The sequence below is a fragment of the Staurois parvus genome, unplaced genomic scaffold, assembly GCF_062004578.1.
Source record: "Staurois parvus isolate SC_StPar_1 unplaced genomic scaffold, SC_StPar_1.0 ptg000414l, whole genome shotgun sequence".
NCBI lineage: Eukaryota > Metazoa > Chordata > Amphibia > Anura > Ranidae > Staurois > Staurois parvus.
This window is the reverse complement of record NW_028318210.1, coordinates 1,070,732-1,091,270: the sequence shown is the minus strand read 5'-3', so window position 1 is coordinate 1,091,270 and position 20,539 is coordinate 1,070,732. Positions and strand designations below refer to the sequence as shown.

Genomic DNA, 20,539 nt, shown 5'->3' with positions numbered 1-20,539 from the left:
TTTGGTGCTGCACTATTTCAACTAGTAATTGCGCGGCCATGCAATGCTGTACCCAAACAAAATTTATGTCCTTTTTTCACACAAACAGAGCTTTGTTTTGGTGGTATTTGATCACCTGTGTACTTTTTATTTTTTGCACTATAAACAAAAAAAGACCAAAAATTTGGAAAAAAAACCAATATTTTTTACTTTTGGCTATAAAAAATATATAGTAAACTCAACGTTAGTCATAAATTTAGGCCAAAATGTATTCTGCTACATGTCTTTGGTAAAAACATTCCAAGAAGTGTATATTGATTGCTTTGTGTGAAAGTTATAGTATCTACAAACTATGGTATAGATAATGGCATTTACACAGCTTTTACTTTCTGACTGCCCATCACATTTCTTGAGGTGCTAAAATACCAGGACAGTACAAACATTACCAAATGACCCCTTTTAGGAAAGTAGACACCCTAAGCTATCGGCTGAGAGGCATATTGAGTCCATGGAAGATTTTTTTTTTCCACACATTTTTGGAAAATGACAAAAACATTTTTTTTTTTTAAACAAAGTTGTTACTTAAATGATATATTTCTCGCACAAGCCATGGGTAAATGTGGAATTACACCTCAAAAGACATTCTGCTACTTCTACCGAGTATGGGGATACCACACGTGTGAGACTTTCTGGGAGCCTAGCCACATACAGGAGCCTGAAATCCAATGACCCCTTTGAAAGCCCGAAGGTGCGTAACTTCCTCATTTCACTTTCTCACTACCTATCACAGTTTCGGAGGCCCTGAAATTCACCAACACCCCCCCCCCATGACCCCTTTTTGGAAAGTAAACACCCTGAGGAATTTAAAAAGAGGCATGGTGAGTATTTTGAATATCTAATTTTTTCTCACAAGGTTTTGAAATATAAAAAAAATATATATTATAAAAAAATTTAAAAAATATGTTTTTGTTTTCCTTCTTCATTTTCTAAAAACTTGTGGCAACAAACAAGATCTGCAAATACTCACCAAGCTATTTATAAAATTTCTTGGTGTCTACTTTCCAAAAAGGGGTCATTTGGGGGGGGGGGGCGAGGGGTAGGTGATATCCTGGCATTTCAGGGCCTCCGAAACTGTGATAGGTATCAGGAAGTGTGATGAGGAAATAAAAAGCCCTTTAAAAGCCTGGAGGTGATTGTTGGATTTTGGGGTCCTGTACTTGGCTAGACTGCCAAAAAGTCTCTCACTTGTGGTATCCCCATACTCAGGAGAAGTAGCAGAATGTATTTTGGGGTGTAATTCCACATATATCCATGGCATGTGTGAGCAATAAATCATTTAAGTGACACATTTTGTAAACAAAAATATTTTTTTGTCATTTCCCAAAAACTTGGGGTAAAAAATAAATTCGTCTATTGACTCAACATGCCTCTCAGCAAATAGTTTGGGGTTCTACTTTCCAAAAAGGGGTCATTTTTGGAGGTGGGGGCATTTTATGCCCAGCATTAGAAGTTTATGCCACACATCACTCACTCTTCTAACCACCTAAAGACCAAGCCTTTTCTGACACCTTTTGTTCACATGAAAAAAATCTGTATTTTTTGCTAGGAAACTACTTTGAATCCCCAAACATTATATTTTTTTTAAAGCAGACACCCTAATGAATAAAATAGTGGGTGCTGCAATTTTTCTATGTCACATAGTATTCCCGTAGCGATTTTTTCAGACACAAATATTTTGAAAAAAATAATTTTTTTTTTACTTTTAATGCACAAAAACACAATATATTGGCCAGTTATTTGGTAAGATATAAAAGATGATGGTATGCCAAATAAATAGATACCAAGCCATGACATGCTTTAAAACTGCGCATGTCCCGTGCAATGGTGACAAACTTCATACATTTTTAATATCCATAGACAACGCTTTAAATGCCTTTACAAGCTACCATTTTAGATTTACAGAGGAGTTCTAGTGCTAGAATTACTGCACTTGATCTGACGTTTGCCGTGATACCTCACATGCATGGTGCAACCGCTGTTAACATACTGGCATGGGGTCAACGCTCAAGCACCCAGGTGCGTGTGCGTGAGGGGGCGAGGTAGGGTTTTTTTTTTTTAAGTTATTTTGATTTTTGAAATTATTTTTACACTTTCTTATAATTTTTTTTTTGGATCACTTTAATGCTATCACAAGGAATGCAAATATTCCTTATAACTTCAATGGGCATATATTCTTTTTTGAGAAATCTGGGGTCTATCAGACTCTAGATCTCTCCTCTGCCCTTACATTGTCTAATCTCACCAAGATCGGTGTGATCAGATGCTTTCCCAATTTACAAATGGCGCTGTTTATATCCTGCAAAACTGAAGTGATGAAATGCTCGTAGCTTTCAATTTCTTAGATTATAGAGATGATTGGCACCATTCCAGTCTCCAATCAGCTCTATGGTTAGCCGGCAGAGACACCGGCTGCATTCTCAGGTTCCCCCAATGGTACGGGACTGCCCAAGAAGGCTGTGGAAGGTAGCGGGGGAGGGGGGCAGCTGCAGGCATCATCCTGGTATAATCATTCAAAGTCCAGTGATGTACCAGTGCGCCACTGGTCCTTGTTGCATGAATATGCTATGTTCTTTTTTTTTTTATGCAGCCTGTGGGCTGAATGAAAAGAAAAGAAGAAATCTCTGTCAGAAAAAGTTTGTGGTATGCACACCATTAGAATATACCGCCCTGTATCCACCCACTTATAATGGGCACACATGAAATCTGCCAAAAATATTATAAAATATATATGCCGAAGCATAGGGGCCATCTACCCACTGGGCACCCCAGGCCCCCATGATTCGGCATATATGCTCTTTTTTAACCGCGGATGAAAAATCTCATCCAACACCACTGTCCACACTGAGTTATGTATATTCTGAGAGCAAGTTCCTCTTGCTGTCAGAATAAACAGGTTGGTGCTGCAGCTGAATGGCATTCCTGCAAAGAAAACAGCAATAGTAAACAGTAAAACAGTAACAGTAAAATTGTAACAGTAGAACAGTAACAACAATGACAACAACAAGAAAAATATAACTATTTTTGGTTTTTAACAATTTTAATTTTGGGGGGATTTGTACTTTTTATTTTTTATGTGTTTTTTTTTTAATTTTTAACTTTTTAAAACAGATTGCAGGGTCTCTCCAAATTCGATAACCAGTTTCTCAACTACCTAACATCTTTCGAGACCCTGTGTAAATATGTGCCCTGAACTGTGCCGTACTGTACCCTATACTAATACTCCACTAGTGTGTGGTAGCGACGAAAGCAGTCCTTGAGGCAGAGACCAGGTTGGCCAGGACAGGAGGGCCAAAAAAAGCGGATGTCATGCCTAATTCCATGTCTGTTTGAATGCAAGGCGGCCAAAAACATTAATGAGGGACTCATCAACACAGATGTCTTGCTGGTGAGTATATACATCTGCAAATTTTTGGTTAAGGTGATTTATAAGGGGCTGTGTTTTGTGGAGCTGGTAAAATTCAGGGTCACCCCAAGGAGGACAGAGTATGTTGTTGTTAAAACACATTATGCTTTCATATCTATGCCTGGCCATGGCAGCAGAGAACACGGGCATTTAATGAATTGGGTCTGTGGACCAATACAACCGCAATTCATTTCTTTTAGTAATGCCCATGTTGAGAGTTAGGCCCAAAAATCCTTTAAATTCGGAAACTGTAATGGGTTTCCAATGCGAATGGTCTGCCAAGGGTTGAATTTGGGTTGGCGGCAATAAACTGTTGTGCATATACATTTCTTTGATCCACAATCAATGCATACAGATCTTCCGTGAAAAGTAGTTCCAAAAAGTCAAGGGGAGTATTTAAATTTGCTGTTCCCACCTGAATTCCGGGTTGGGCAGTGAATAGGGGAAGTACGGGTGCTGCAGAATTTGTGGGCTGCCAATCGGTATTTGCAAGCACGTCCTGAAGGATACTAGGGGCTCTACGAGCCTGTGTGCGAATTCTTGGTGGCTGCGGGACACTACTTGTGCTCACCTCCGTACCAGCTTGTACTGCACTTATGGGACTCCAAGTGATTCTGCAGTGCTGGTATGTGAAAGACCAGGATGTACTAGGTCACTGGTGCTCGCCAGTTCACCAAAAGGTAGAGGGGCACTAGTACTGGCACTCTGCTGCATATGAGAGTCATCATGCGAATGTAACATCTCAGCAACCTGAGAACAGGGTTGGGTATACCTGATCTTAACAGGGACCTCTTCTCCATCGTCTGAGTTATCTGTCAGGGTGCCGCTGCTCTCTACAGGTTCATATTCTGAGGCTGATTGTGTCAGGGAGTCTTCCCCTTTGCTCTCACCTGACATGCTCAGAATCCTGTAAGTCTCTTCACTAGAGTACCTTTCCATTGACATTTTGGCCACTAAATTTATACGTACCTAGTGTGACACATGGGAAAAAGAGCCCCTGGCCGTCAGGGACTGCTTGAACCGCTCCAACAAAATTTACCTGCAAGTGCTAGCAGATATCAGGCCTGATTCTGCAAACACTGCGGTTTTGTGTGCAATGTATCAAGTGACAGTGACCTACTGACACTGCACCTGCTGGGGGAGAAGGAGGGGTAAGCATAGGGGCTAAATGCAGGTGCTGGCAGGTGCACAGGCTGATCTTGCTAATGCTGCATTTTTGGGGACACTATACTAATGTGAACGCTGGTGTAGTGCTGATCTGATCAAAAGATATTGATCCATTCAGACACTATACTAGCAATGGAGGTTTATTGTTTATGTGAGCATGTTCCTGACAATCAAGGGATTAAATGTGATTACTGGTGTACTGACGGGCAATCTGACGCTATCTGGGAGAGGAGCTAACTGACTCTAACGCTATCTGAAGTCGCCGGTGACACTAACTGGGGGGGATCAAGGGGTTAAATGTGTCCTAAAGTGTTCTAACTGTAAAATGTGTGCTGCTTTTACTAACTGTGTCTGGATTTTTCTCTCTCTGGAATGGAATGTATGCAGAGAGAGAAGATGTCATCACTTCCTGTACTTGAGCACCTGGGTGGCATTATGAAAGGATCCCACTATTTTTATAATTTCCATTTATTTTATAATGTGGTCAATGCAACAGGAGGAGATCAAACTCCAAAAATTGGCAGGATCATCCAAAACAAAAGAAGAATGGAGCTTCAAGGGAAATCTTTCTTTTGGAGTGTCCAAGAAATGTAAAATGTCTATTAAGGGCAGACTTATATAGAAGTCTACATACTAAAATGAACACAGTAGAGAACAAGAAGGCTCTTGCCCCATCACATATACAGTATGTATTGTACCATTATGAACCATGCAAGTTTCATACTGCAAGCTCCTGGGAGTACATGGTGGGTCAGGAGTACTCAAACTGCTTTCTTTTGATGACTGGCATTATTTTAATAGAACTGTCATAGAAGCAAGCATATAGTCTATGAAAGGGATGAGCTTGTGGGTGGGTGCAGCAGCAATAACACACAGTCCAGGTGCAATTTGTAGAACGTTTATTGTAGTAAATGCAAAACAGTTCACAAGAAACCCAGAGGGAGAAGGCCCAACCGGGACCACTCATGGATGCCAACAGTGTGTAGCAGAGCAAGTATCAGCTGAACAGACAGCATGGGGTTTATTTACTAAAGCTGGAGAGTCCAAAATCAGACTCACTTCTGCATAGAAACCAATCAGCTTCCAGGTTTCATTGCCAAAGCTTCATTGAACAAGCTGAGGTTAGAAGCTGATTGGTTTCTATGCAGAAGGGAGTCTGATTTTGGACTCTCCAGCTTTAGTAAATAAACCCCCATCTGTCTGGAGGGGCAGAATATGGCCCGGCCTTGTGCCCAAACAGGAAGATGTCCAAGGGGAATGTGAGCCCTAAGCTTTTCTTTCCATTTGGAACCTTTTCCTGCTGCTAATACTGTTACTGTGATAACGTAAATAGAAAAAAAGTCCTTCTGTGCTTATTGATATTCCACACTCAGCAACTCAAACTAGACCTATTACAGCAGTCCTATATTTGTGTAAAATTCTAAAAAAATAAAATAAATTAAAAAGCAGATGAACCGCGCATGGTCATAAACATGTGTATATTTAGAACATATCATAAGCCAGTCCCATAATCAGTGAAAAAAAGAAGGTGCTCATTCTGGTGTTCAGCTTGTATTCAATATCATGATCAGTGCTCCATTGTGCTCAACAAAAGTGTCCCACATGGACAGACACTCACCCTCATTCAATGACCATCTATCTCTAGAGTGGTCATTAACGCTTTGAGGAACAATCCCAGTAAGCCAATGGTCCCCAGATCCTTTAGCCTCTGATCATCTATCCTTAGGGCGGTCCGTGACATATAAAGAACAAATTCCAAAAAACCTGCTATTTCCACAGCTCCGCAAGTAACAAAGAAATGTATCACCATGTATGAAGAAAAAGAAGGGGATATCCCATAGTGTAAAACAGTTTGGTACCTTTATTGGGGGTAATTATATAAATATACACTCACAAGAGAAGTGCCTATAGCCCGATATCTGGTGTACTCAGCCTTGTTGTGAATCAAAGATGGAAGCCGCTGACCTGACCGCTCCACGGAGCAGCGTGCGGATGTGACATCGTCGGAAGTTGCATCATCAAACCTCGACGTGTTTCGATCAAAGATCGTCTTCAGGAAGTACTGGTTTATGATGTTCTAAATATACACATGTTTAATTTTAATACTGTCCCTGACAGACAGGTGACCTATTCCTACACTACCCGCACACGAACGCACATCAATCCCAGGGGCTAATGTCTTAAATAGACTCTGCCACACCCAAGATGGCCACCAGAGTTACCTGAGTTGCCAGCATTCAAGCAGATCACTGCCCCAGTGACTCAGGAAACCATAGAGGAACCATATTCCTTGTGACTTCCTCGCCGGCACCCAGTGATCGCCGAGTATCTTCAACAGGGGAGAGACCTGTGTATAAACAACACAGATCTCTCCCCTGTCAGCTCCTGCACGCTGCTTTGTATGGCTTTGCATAGCAGAGCCATACAAAGCAGTGTGCTTACACTGTAAAGCACACACAGCACACAGTGAAACAGCACACAGTTTACCCTTTGATTGCCCCACATGTTAACCCCTTCCTGCTCAGTGTCATTAGCACAGTGTCAGCGCTTTTTAATAGCACTGATCACTGTACTGGTGTCACTGGGGATGTCAGTGACACCAAGTCAGTTTCCCCCCAGTGTCAGAATGCCCACCGCAGTCCCACTATAAGTCGCTGATCGCCATTGATCATTACTAGTGAAAAAGAAAATTCCAGTATACATACCGCCATTTGTAAACACTATAACTTTCACGTAAACCAATTAATTTACACGCATTAGGATTTTTTTTTAGCGAAGACATGTAGCAGAATACATTTTGGCCTAAATTTATGATGAGATTTGATTTCTGAAATTTTTTTTACTGGATGTTTTATAGCAAAAAGTAAAAAAGACAGTTTTTTTTCTCAAAATTGCCAGTCCTTTTTTGTTTATAGAGCAAAAAATAAAAACCGCAGAGGCGATCAAATACCACCGAAAGAAAGCTCTATTTGTGGGAACAGAAGGACGTACATTTCATTTGGGTGCAGCGTTGCATGACCGTCAGTTAAAGTATTGCAAAAAATGGCCTTGTCAGGAAGGGGGGTAAATCCTCTGGAGGGCAAGTGGTTAAGTGAAATCTATATAAATGATTAGCACATCCAGAGATATAGGTGCTGAAGTTGCAAATCTCAACCATTAGGTAAGCTTGGAGAGGTAGGAGGGAAAGAGCCAAGCTCAGTATTAACAAAATAAACTTGATTTTATGACAAAGTCAGCTGCATATATTTCTAGATCTATTTATTGGTTTGAAAGCCAAACCCCAGAACATCGAAAAGGGAAAAATATTAACAACAATCCCTAGTATATGTTTTACTTCCATGGCTTTCCTTACAACCTGCTATGTACTAACAGGTTTCACTTTTCAAATTAAGAAAATAATGATTTTTTTTTGGATTTGCCTGAATATATAATTGCAGACATGTCCAGTCTGCAGAGCATCATACAATTTATTACTCACAAATGTCTAGTTTTTAGAATTGCATGATTTTCAGATGGACATATTTAGACAAAACTAAAGTTATGATTTGCCGACCCTTCTGATGAATCATTTGATAGAAATGAATTGGTACACTTTAAGAAATGTTAAATGTCTAAACTAAATAATCATAATTTCCCTTGAACCTTTAATTAGTCCATTCTACCTTATCTAGCTGACATTGTACTGCAGACGTTTGTTCTTAATGGTGGTCACAGGGTCTCCTTATCAATTCTGTCATTTGTGTCTCCTACAGGGAAGCCATTGCCCTTGGTACAACAGACTTCACGGAGGAAGACATTGATAACATCATGGAGGAGCTAGGGAAGGAATATAAGGGCAACGCCTACCATTTAATGCACAAAAACTGCAATCACTTCTCTGCAGCTCTAGCTGAGGTCTGTGACATGGTGACCCCACCTGCCTGGTACCAAGCTGATTTGCATTCATGTTCCTTTTGTGTGCTGTTAACACATCAGCCATGTCCCTGTTTGCTCTCTCATTTGAATAAATCTGGAGGAGTGTGATTACATTATAGCATCTCAAATAAAAAAAAAGACAGCTACTGATGTAGAAAAGATGGAAGGGAAGGGAAAGACTTGAACACAGCAAGCACCAATGTTTGGAATATTCACACTGACTTTTCGCTGATGTCGGTCATGAAACAATGGAACAAATAAACAAAGAAATGATTAACCTCTTCATACAGCACATCTTTAGTTGCTATATTTCTAAACCAACTCTAAATAGAAATATCTAAATAAGATTAATTTAATTTTAATTTATAGCAAACTAAAGAACCACTATTGAAAAAAAGTTGCATTCCAATAACTAGGGTTACACTGATACCGATACCGGTACCGGTATTGGTGCCAATCCTAAGCATTTGCACAAGTACAGCCAATCCTAAGCATTTGCACAAGTACATATACTCCTGCAAATGCTCAAAAACCAATACCTTTTGCAGTGCGATTTGAGCCATACAAAATTTGGGAACCCAGACTGAAGTCAATAAATCACATCAGGGTGCAGCCATAGACATCTGTTGCTCTCTGCTAGTAAGCAGTGGCCTCTCTGCAGCAGGCTGACATGCCCATGGGCTGTGACACTCTTTTTGCAAGTTTTTTTTTTAAATAAAACACTGTGACAACAGTAATATACCGTTACCATAGTAACATTGTACTACTCTGGGGAAGTGATCAGTATTTTTTTTTTTTTATTGCCTAAAGCAGGGAATTTCACTGCTATAAGCAAGCATTTAACTGAATGAAATTGATTCATTCAGTCTTTTTTGTTGTGATTAGCTGTGATTGGCCACAGCTAATCATATGACACATATGGGCTGTGATTGGCCCAGTCTGTACATGTGATCACTGTGACCAATCACAGCTAACAACACAATTGTACACAACGGATGGCATGAAAGAAAGCCATGATTGGTCACAGAAGTCACATGGTTCCAGCAATGGGCTGGTACACAGTTCGGTCATCAGCTGTATCGTATGGACAGATCTTGCCGCAGCGTGGCCCCACGGGTGTGTGAAGGCAGAGATCCAGGAGGATGGCATATGACACCCATCCGGATCGATGAGTGTCCCACTCGGCTGTCATTCTTCTATAGGCCGGGCGGGAACAGGTTAAAGTGACACTTTTTTTTACCTTACTGCATTTCTTGCATTATGGTAAAACATTTTTTCTATTTCTCTGCTCCCCTTCCCTGTGTGAAGAGAGGGGAGAACACATCCAGCGCTGTGCATGGCTGCATCTATTCTCTCCTCTCTTCCGCCTCACACAGGACTCGAGCAGCAACAGGAATAATTGGCTCCTGCTGCTGTCAATCAAATGCAGTGAGGTGGAAGTGGGGGGTGGGGCACTGTGTAAGTCTATGGAGCACAGCTATGGGAACACACAAAGGAGAGGAGGAGCCAAGACGGGGGGACGGGGGACCCGAGAAGAGGAGGATCGGGGATGCTCTGTGCAGTAGAATTGCAGGTGAGTATTTTTAATAAAAATAAATGTTTGAGTCTAGTAACACTTTAATGGTAAAGGTCATACAGGAGCGCAACGCCTGAACCCAGTTTTGCAACCTTGTTAGTACAGCTGTACATACAGTATGTTTGCAACTACTCAGCGTATTCAGATGAATTATATCTTGTTTTTTTTTCAGCATAAATTGTGCCTTCATTTGATAAGAAATGTTAAAGTATACCTAAAGACAAAACTTTTTTTTAGACAAACACAACCAAAAAAACCACTTGCGCTGAATGCGTGCATTAAATTAATACAATAACTCACATAAAATTGTGACTAACAAGCACTGCTGCCACTTTGAATCAAATATATCGTGCATAAATAAATGAGCATAAATATTCCAGTGGTCAACAAGAAACAAAACAATCATGTGACATACATCAATTAATTAGTGTGTAAAAATGAAGTCCATTGTGAGACGTGAATATCTCTTTCAGTGTAGCAATCTTCAAGTATTCCCAGACAAAAACACCACTTGCTCTTAACAAATGCCTTCCCTTATGTATGCACTCACCAGATTTACATGCCTTCCATTCTCATGGTTGGCATGCATCGCTTGTGTATCTGCAACAGGGATATCTACATGTAAACTCCAGAATCTCTGTAAATCTCCTTTACTCTTCTCCACCAGATATAATGCTCCAGATGCTGCCTGCAACTCCGGACAGTGAGAGTAATAGAAGGGATGGTGGCCGAGAAATTAAATGTGTCTCTTTAAGAGTTGCACTTTTTTCCCCCCAATCTCTTGAGCTCCAAACTCCTGATCATGAGGCTCTCCCAATAATCAGAAATTTTGTAGTTTTGGACAGAGTGGAGAGGGATTAGAACCCCTGTCAGTTTTCATTGCCGTCTGTTCCCCCGTTAGGGAGATTCACCTTCTCTATATGTCCTCTTTACCTTTATAATTGAAAAAGAAAGTAAAAGAAAATCCCACATTTTGGGTTGTCCTCAGAAAAGTAATAGAGGGGACATCTTCTAATGGGGACACTAGTTCTGGTGACCTGGGGGGCCCCAAGGAATTTTCTTAACCACTTACCCGCCACTGTATAGCAGATATACTGCTAAATGACGGCATGGTGCCCAAAATCACGTATATAAATGTGACTTTGCAGTTCCTGGTAGGGGGGCACGAGCGAGGCACGTGTGCTCCCTACCCGTGCCACCATTCGCAGCCCACGCGAATTACCCGATTACCCGCCGGGCCCCGGTGATTACCAACAATCACCGATGGGGAAGCAGAATGTTTTGTGTACAAACAGTCTTCCTCCCTGTCAGCTCAGGCACACTGTTTGGGATGGCTGTGCACAGCAGTGTACTTACAGTAAAGCACACCCCCCACCACCTAGTAAAACACTCCCTACACACAGTTAACCCTTTGATCGCCCCTCACATTAACCGCTTCCTGCCCAGAGTCAATAGTACAGTGTCAGTGCTGTTTTTTAGCACTGATTGTGATGGGCGCGGCATCAGACCCCTGACCTTCTCACAAAATTCGTGACTGAAGGACTAGCCAATCTGAAACTGCGATGTCACGTGCGTAACAAGGCCACGCCCAGCTGCACCCTGCACAACGATTTTCCAGCTAACTGGACCACAATCGATGTACCTGCAGCCTGGGAGCATTTGTTAGTGGGTCAGGTTAATTACACAATTAACCCTTCACACTGCCACCACCTCCTTTTTGTACTGAGAAAGAGGGAGCTCCAGCAATACACTAGGATGATTGGTTAATTGTCAGTATACCGCTATCTCCGCAGACAGGTTATACAGAGGGTTAAACACTCATAGTAGCACTCTTCAGCGGCAGGGATTCATAAGTTACATTAAAGAGCTATAGAAACAGTTCAACACTTTCAGAAAGTAAGATTTATTACTAAAAGGTCAAAGGGGTGCAATAAAAATATTTACAGGAAAAAAATGCAACCAGAATATATATATATATATATATATATATATATATAAATATACAGAGAACCACAGCACAGCAAAAAGGTAACAGAAAGAAGTTTAGGTAGATGAGCACTTGCCAAAACGCCTTGGGTTAAGCAGCTTCAAGGCTTATGAGCTCCAGGATGATTTTCTTTGTCTCGACTGCAAGTTTCGTTGTTTTCATGGCAGGAGACTCTGCAGTAATGTTAAACGCAGGGCAGATCTCTCATTCTCTCACCACACACAAAGCATAACAGCTTATTTCTACCCAAAGTCAACGGGGTGTCTCTTACAACAGAACCCAATAGCTTTATTTGGTAAAAGGATTGTATAAAGGCAGGGGACTAGCACCGTACACTGAACGCATTCCTGAGGGAGGGAGGAAATGAGGGAAAACCATGAAGGATTCTTAACAAAATAAGGATTGTGTCTGGCTCTGGTGTGCACGATTGTTACACCTCCCCCCCTCAGGTAGTTGCATAGGAGTTTAAGAGAAATACCAAAATGCAGACGTTTGGAGCAAAATGGAGAACCGCGCCTCTCCCTATGTGCATGATTGTTACACTGATCACTGTATTGGTGTCACTGAGGATGTCAGTGACACCAAGTTAGTTCCCCTCGTGTCAGAATGTCCGCAGCAGTCCCGCTAAAAGTCGCTGATCGACGCCATTACTAGCAGGGGAAAAAAAATATAAATCAATTCATTTACACGTATTGGGATTTTTTTTGGCCTAAATTTATGCCGAAATTCGATTTTTCAATTTTTATTACTGGAAATGTTTAATAGCAAAAAGTAAAAAATATAGTTTTTTTCTCAAAATTGTCAGTCTTTTTTTGCTTATAGTGCAAAAAAATAAAAAACGCACAGGCGATCAAATACCACCTAAAGAAAACTAAATTCGTGGGAAAAAAATGACTTAAATTCTATCTGGGTACGGTATTGCATGATTGCGCAATTGTCAGTAATACAGCTCCGTAACTAAAAAAATGGCCTGGTCAAGAAGGGGTGTAAATCCTCTGGAGGGCAAATGGTTAATTTGCAAAGCTTTTCCTCTCCCTTCCTGTTTGGATATCAGACAGGAAGTGAATGGAACACAGATGGTGACAAAAAATCTGACGGGTTATAACCCTCCCTTATTCTTGTTCTACTTTAATAACCATCTCCTGGTTTGTTTAATCCTACCTGAAACACACTGAGACCAATGTAGAGCAGGGTACGATCTTGTTTTTTGTCTATTTGTTTATTCTTCTAAGCCCTTCTGGGAGGTGGAGGCAGACATTCCAATCGTGTTACCGCTGTGATTTGCAGTCACAGCAAATGATCAGATGATCCCGATGCATGTATGCATTAGATGCAATATGTTTAGATTGATGCATATATGCGGCTTCTCAGCGTTTAAGCCCACCCACCAAGAGGCCGCATATATACAGTACGTACCTCAGGAACTAGTTAGCATACTTTTTTTTTCCAGATTTCTCCACTTGAGAGGGAAAAACTATACAATGTGTCTCTTTCTTCTCACAGAGGAGAAAGAGATGGGGAGGGTTCTAAAACTATTGATCATTGTGATAGCCAATCACAAGCTATCACAGTGATCATGTGATTAGAAGCTGGTCCTTCCTCATTATTCCTAGATTGTGAGCTGTCAGGGCCATGTTGCATTCTCCCAGCACAAACGAAAGGCATGCATATATGCAGTGCCACAGAAAAAGAGCCACTTCCATGATGCCACATACATGTGTGATGTCACTGGGAATGTGGTTCATCTGGGAAAACAAACACAAATATATGTTTCAGAGTATTTTTTGGCTTTTCAGTTAAAGTTGAACTCCAGGAACAAAAATGTTAATTCAACTATTTTCTTAAAGGATAAAAATCAACTTTGTGTGCCCCAAATGTCTTTGCAAACCCAGATATAACCTTGCAAAAGTCGCAGTGACATCATCGCTGTGCTGTACATAGCCTGTACAGAGGGCAGAGAAGTGGGAGGAACCCAAAAGGTCCACCCATAACAGTTTGCTGCAGAAAATTACAGGGGGAAAGGAGGGGCGCATACCTGTCCTGGCAAGACCTGTCACCCTGCACAAGAAAAGAAAGTAGCAGTGGCTAGTCTTGATTACAGTGGATATGTTTCACACTGGATTACTGCACAGATCTGGAAAAAATACACAATGCACACCAAGATTCAAGAAACAATACAAATGTCTCTTGTATTTAAAAAATATTTGCCTATCCGGGAGTTGATCTTTCATCTTCTACAGAAAAATAGTTCTGCACCAGAACCAGATTACAGAGCTTGTTAAGACATTGCACATTATACAAATGTTTGATTCCATACAATTAAGTTTCTTCATCAGTTTTAACACTGTTGTCCTTGTATGTTTAGATGTTGTGCGGAAAAGAAATTCCCCGGTGGGTGAATCGTCTAGCTTACTTCAGCTCCTGTATCCCTTTTCTTCAGAGCTGCCTTCCAAAAGAATGGCTAACACCAGCAGCCCTACAGAGTCATATCACCCTTGGTCTTCAAAGAGAGGACCACGGAGAAACCACAGATGAAGACTCTCCTTCCACATCAGGTGTTGCCGCACCAGCAACATCGACTGCCCCCACTGGGGCTTCACGAACCTGTAGACACACAAGAGTTTAAATTACATTGTGACCTTCACAGACTAATAGTTTTCATTCTCCAAGGGAGAGTATAACTTTAATTCCAACTCAAGAAAACAGCAACATTTTTCATTCAACTTTTTTCCTATTATTTTATTCCTTTTTTTTATTGTTTTCCTTCTTCATGGGGATTCTTTGGATCATAGTTATGCAAAAAATTTACATTTTCTTTAAACAGAATTTCTAAGGAATGTAACAAACACCAACTTTACAATTTCCATTGGTATCTTTTGACTTTGGTTGGACTGTCTTCATTCCTGGACACCATAACTAAAAGAGCTTCATCAAAAAAGGACAAGGCTTAAAGAGCATGACCTGTTTGGACAGAATATACTGTATACAGTATATTTCAAACATTTGTTGTAAGTGGGGTGTGACATAATTTAGGTTGAATCATTGGTGGGAGGCATAGAATTGCATTTATAGTGTTGTTTTTTCATTTATTATTAAAAGTATATCTCAAGCCAAAATGTGTTTTTAGTTTTGGATAGCGTGGAAAAGGTTTATAACCTCGATTAGCTTTTATTGTTATCTTTACCCCATTTGGATGATTTCTACTTACCTCCTATCCTTGTGACAATGGGTCAGCAGGATAGTGAGTGAAGAGAAAATCTAAAAAAGGGATATAGACATCAATAAACAGTAGAGTATAGGATGTCTGAAGCTCCTAACAGATTTTTATAGTTGACTGTGTCCCCATTGGAGGTTTCCCTCACTGCATGACAATGTTGCTACCAGGACAAAAAGTTTGAGGAAATATCCCCAATGAGGCCTGATAGAAAATGAAATCCCAGCAGAGGTTCTTACCCTTCCCTGCACCATCCAAAACCAAAAAAAAACATTTTGGCAGAAGTCTCAATTCAAAGTATCCCTATAACTTTATGCAACCCCCAAAACTAATCATTCAAAAGACGATAAGGGACCTCCAGGTGCTGATCAGTTCCAGTCACTTTATAATCCTATCCTACCCCAGGGCTTTCCTAATTTTGGGTACATAAGGCAAGCAAACTCAAAAGACTGACCTGATCCGTACACCCACTATGCAATGCATAACCTCAGTAACCAACTGCACTGTGGAAATTGCTGGAGGTGCTCCACGGTGCTGAAATTTCCAAAGCAGGAAGCTACATTCTGTAGGTATCCCTGAGATTCAGGGGCTGCCAGGTGCTCTGAAAAATGCATTTACATGTTATTGGTACCAGTCAGCACCACAGTGGCTAGATTTTCTTCTGGAGTTTAGTGTTGGGGTGTATTTGCTTTAAATGCAAATTCTACACACACTTAAAGGAAGCCAAACTTTTAAATAGTAATATCTTGCTACTTAAATTGTAGCCTTTGAATTAGATGATTCTATCAAAACATGAAAATACAGAATGCTGAAATATGTTCCTTCCATGTTTCTTGGATACCAACTCAGTGATTCATGAGAATCAGCTACAGTAGTTAAGGTGAGAATAGTGCACCCAGCCCATCTAGGCCACACAGTAGGAATGACTGTGGGTCAGGAGGACACATGATCTTTAGAGGATCGAAGTGTTTGAGTCTGATGGTAAGGAGCAAGTGTGTCTCTGAAAAACTAATGGAAGCTTCCATATACAACTCTGTCACAAAGTGCTAGTGTTTCTTGAAAGTTGCTCTTTACTTATCATCAGACTCACCTTTCCTATGCTCCGCAACTCTTCTTTTCCTACATTGAAGCCAGGGGTCAAACCATGTGTAAGGTCCATATTGGATGATGTCAGATCTTCACAAAGGGATTGAGGTGCCCTCCTCACATAAGGTGCAAGCACTTCATCCTGAAGAGAGGTCATGTACTCCACTATACCCAGAAGCACAGGATATTTTGCGAGGGCCTCGATGGAGTGGCAGGGAGGTGTGTATGAGTGGGTTGGGGTGGGCTTTCAAGACACTGTCACTTTTTCCTAAATGGGCAAAGGGACAGATTCTCTTTACTGTCTTCACTAGAACATGTATTTTCAGTGAACTAGCAATTGGCCTGTGAGTGGAAGAGTGGCAGCTTCAATTTTAGGCTAATAAGACAGGAGTTAAAGTTTCTAACAGAATAAAGGGCATCTGCCATTGAGATATCACAGTAGTCTTTAAACAAACTGTTTATTCTCTTACTTGGTATATTCTCCCACGTTGGCGATATGACCTCAAGGGCTTCTTCCTCTACTTGAACAATGAATAATTACAATTGACACATGATAACAGAGGGATGAGTTGAATAGCACTGATTTTGATGTGCCACAAAGCAGAGTGAATACTTCACCAAGCATTCAAGTGTATCAGGCCATTCAGTGTAATGTACTGTTTCCTGGTGCACTTAGAGCTCAGGAAAATACACCAAGTGCTGCTATTTAAAGCCTACATATACTGTCTGTTATGACGTTTTAGATTATACATCAAGACTAAAGTGACATTTCAAAGACAAGTGTGGAAACCCGTGACATCATTAAAACATACAGGGACTCAATTAATCAATTGGGTTGATCATAAAACTGAACAGTTTAAAATCTGGTGCAGCTCTGCATAGAAACCAATCAGCTTCCAGTTTTTTGTCAAAGCTTAAATGAACAAGTTGAAGTTAGAAGGTGATTGGCTACCATGGACAGCTGCACCAGATTTTGCACTTTCCTGTTCTAGTAAATTAACCCCAATGTGTTCTTACTAAGGACTGTTTATTTCCCCATACCAAACAAATTTATATTTTAAGGGCAGGTCTGATGCTGATTGGTCGCTGAAGAGAAATAATAACAGTTCTTAATAAAAATATGTAAACACCCACAGTATCTTAGCATAGCAGCTGGTTCCTTATGAATGTGAAGTATTCTTACATAAACAGTAAATTTGGATAAAATTATAATGTCTGTCGTTTTAGTTCTTAGAGTGAATCTGTCGCTAGATAAACATTAAAAAAATAGGAAAAAAAAGCCTGTTTAGAAAATAATTAATACTTACCTGCCCCACTGCCTCAGCCACTGATATTCAAACTCTTGCATTACATAGTTACATAGTCTGGCTGAAAAAAGACAAAAGTCCATCCAGTTCAACCATAGAAAAAAAAAAGTTATAATTCTATACCCACAGTTGATCCAGAGGAAGGCAAAAAAAAAATCCCAGCAAAGCGTGATCCAATTTGCACCTGCTGGGAAAAAATTCCTTCCTGATCCCCCAAGAGGCAATTGGATATTCCCTGGATCAACTTTACCTATAAATGTTAGTATCCAGTTATATTCTGTGTATCTAAGAAAGAATCCAGGCCTTTTTTGAAGCAATCCACTGAGCTGGCCAGAACCAACTCTTGAGGGAGTCTATTCCACATTTTCACAGCTCTAACTGGGAAGAAACATTTCTGTGTTTTGAGATTAAATTTCTTTTCCTCCAGACGTAAAGAGCGCCCCCTTGTCCTCTGTGATGACCTCAGGGTGAATAGCTCTACACCGAGTTCACTATATGAATCACTGATGTATTTATACATGTTGATCATATCCCCCCTTAATCTCCTCTTCTCAAGAGAAAATAAATTCAGTTCCTCTAATCTTTCCTCAATTTAGTTCCTCCAATCTTTCCTCATAGCTGAGCTCCTCCATGCCTTGTAGCATTGTGCAGTATAAAAAAATCTTCTGGATCTGACAGATTCAGGAGTGTCAGATGCTTGTACCTCGTTGTGCTCTGTGTGGCAGATGAAACCACATAGCAAGAACAGAGGGGACCAGACGTCTGACACAACTGGAACTGCGTCAGATGCAGAAGATTTTTTAGCCAGCTTAGCTTTGCAACAGGTAAGTATTACAGCTGAACTCTAAGAACAAACATTTTCATTGAAATACTGTACATTTTTCAATAGCGTAAAAATGTGCTTTGTGTGCATCAAATGCATTTACAAACCCAGATATTAGTGTATAAAAGAAGGGCTAACATGAACACAGCCTGTGCAAAGAGCAGAGCTGTGGGTGGGACCCTAAGGGACCCCCCCCCCAGAAAAAGAAAACTACAGGAGGGGCGGATACAAGACCAGTCACCTTGTGCAAAGAAAGAGAGCTGCAAAGACTTGTATTTATTACAGGAAACTTCTGCACAGAGGCAAAGTGCATAATCTGTTTCAAAGAGCAAATATGTAACCCTATATGCATTCTAATTTTCATGTTTTTCTAAAAATACTTAATGTAAAAAAATAAATCACCAAGACATCTATAGGTAAAAAGACAGATTTTGAATTGTTTTAATTGTGCACATCAGCCCCGACTGTTCTGGTTGGTTTTTGAACTTCTCTTTCTTGAAAAGACTTCAGATGATGTCAAAACATTTTATATGATTTACAGATTCTCTTTAGTGCTGACCACACTTGAACACCAAACAATTTTATAAGGACTGGGAAGAAAATGTTTTCTGTAAAGAGGTGCTGAAAACCTCTATCATCCATTCTTATCTGCTGTTAAATCAGTCATTTATTTCTTTATGTTCATTGCTTTTAAACAACCGATTTGTATAAAGTTGTATACATGAAACAGTAACAATAAAAGAGTAGAATAAGAGGAAACAAAAAGTCTTTGAGAAATGTGTAGTATCTTTGATGTGCTTAAAGTATTCTGTATGATCCAAGAAAAATGGAGTGCAAAAGGAAGAACAACCACTAGAGAAAGTGATGTTTTTAGGGCAATCAGAACTGGAGTTTGTATAATGACTTTTGTAGGCTTTTTTCTGCAACCAGCTGACTGATAAATAATCTGTCTGATATCTTGGGCTGATTAAGTAGTATTGAAGCACTAGTGGTGTATATAGGAAAAAACACTTAATCTACCCCAAAATAGAAGATGCTAATGTACCATCGTTCATATTTCTCCTGTAAAATTAAGAACTATAAGATATGGTGGTTGCTGGGAGACACCATATCTGGCCTTGGTGTTGTTACATCATTGTTATGGATACACTTCCAGTTCCAGTGACGTAGGTCCGGTCCTGGATGTGACACATTCGGCATCCTCTCCTCCTGGGCACCATTAGGAGCTTATATATTCTAATATTCTTCACCACACTGCTTGAGAAAATCACCATTAGTGCTGACAAAACATGTTTTACCCAAAGCGGTGACATGGCTAGCTACACATGTTATTTTTATACTTTATTTTGTTTTTGTTCCTTCTTTTTCCAGTTTTTAACATTTTTAGTTTTGGAACTTTGGGATCACTTTGGGATTCCATTAACAACTTACCCCTGATTACTCTATTGGATCCTTCCTTGGATGTATTAAAAAACTACAAGTGGATGAATTCTCTCCCTGGCTTACATGTATCACCTGGGTGATGTACACATGAATGACAATATTTGATTCTTGCCAGCTATGATTCTTGCTCTATGATCTAGAAGTGGTGAACCAGACCAAAAGGAGGATCTATTTATTATGTAACACATATCTGGGTGTAAGTAGGAAGTTTTTTTGATCTATGCTGGATGTTTTTTATATATATATATATATACAAAGTCCATATTTGTATGCACTCAAATTTTCTAGTATTTATATTTTGCAAACTTGTGTTTCAGTTATTGACTGTTGATGGTCTTTGGAAGGTTCCATACCTAACAGGCTGGACTACTAAATGGTGCAAACGTTGCTCTTAAGTATACATCCAATTGGTCAGCTGTAGGCCTCATGGCTATATTCATACCCATGATGCCATTGGCACCCTTACACTCTTTTTCAGGTTTTGTACACAAAGGACAGCTTGATGATTGGTTTCAGGAAGGAGGTGTCATCGTACAATACATCTTTTGTTCAAGATGGAGATTGGATCTGCGATATTGA

General features: G+C 40.2%; 1 protein-coding gene across 1 annotated transcript in view; it reads left to right on the top strand.

The window, feature by feature from the left end:
* The window catches only part of LOC149454918 (deubiquitinase DESI2-like), a 139,536-nt gene extending 120,822 nt beyond the window's left edge, over positions 1–18,714 (top strand). The window contains exons 4-5 of the mRNA XM_089686836.1: positions 8,362–8,503; positions 14,453–18,714. Coding sequence (XP_089542962.1) covers positions 8,362–8,503; positions 14,453–14,713 — 403 coding nt within the window. The 3' untranslated portion in view covers positions 14,714–18,714. The remainder of the gene's footprint in view (positions 1–8,361; positions 8,504–14,452) is intronic.
* Positions 18,715–20,539: the final 1,825 nt, after the last annotated feature.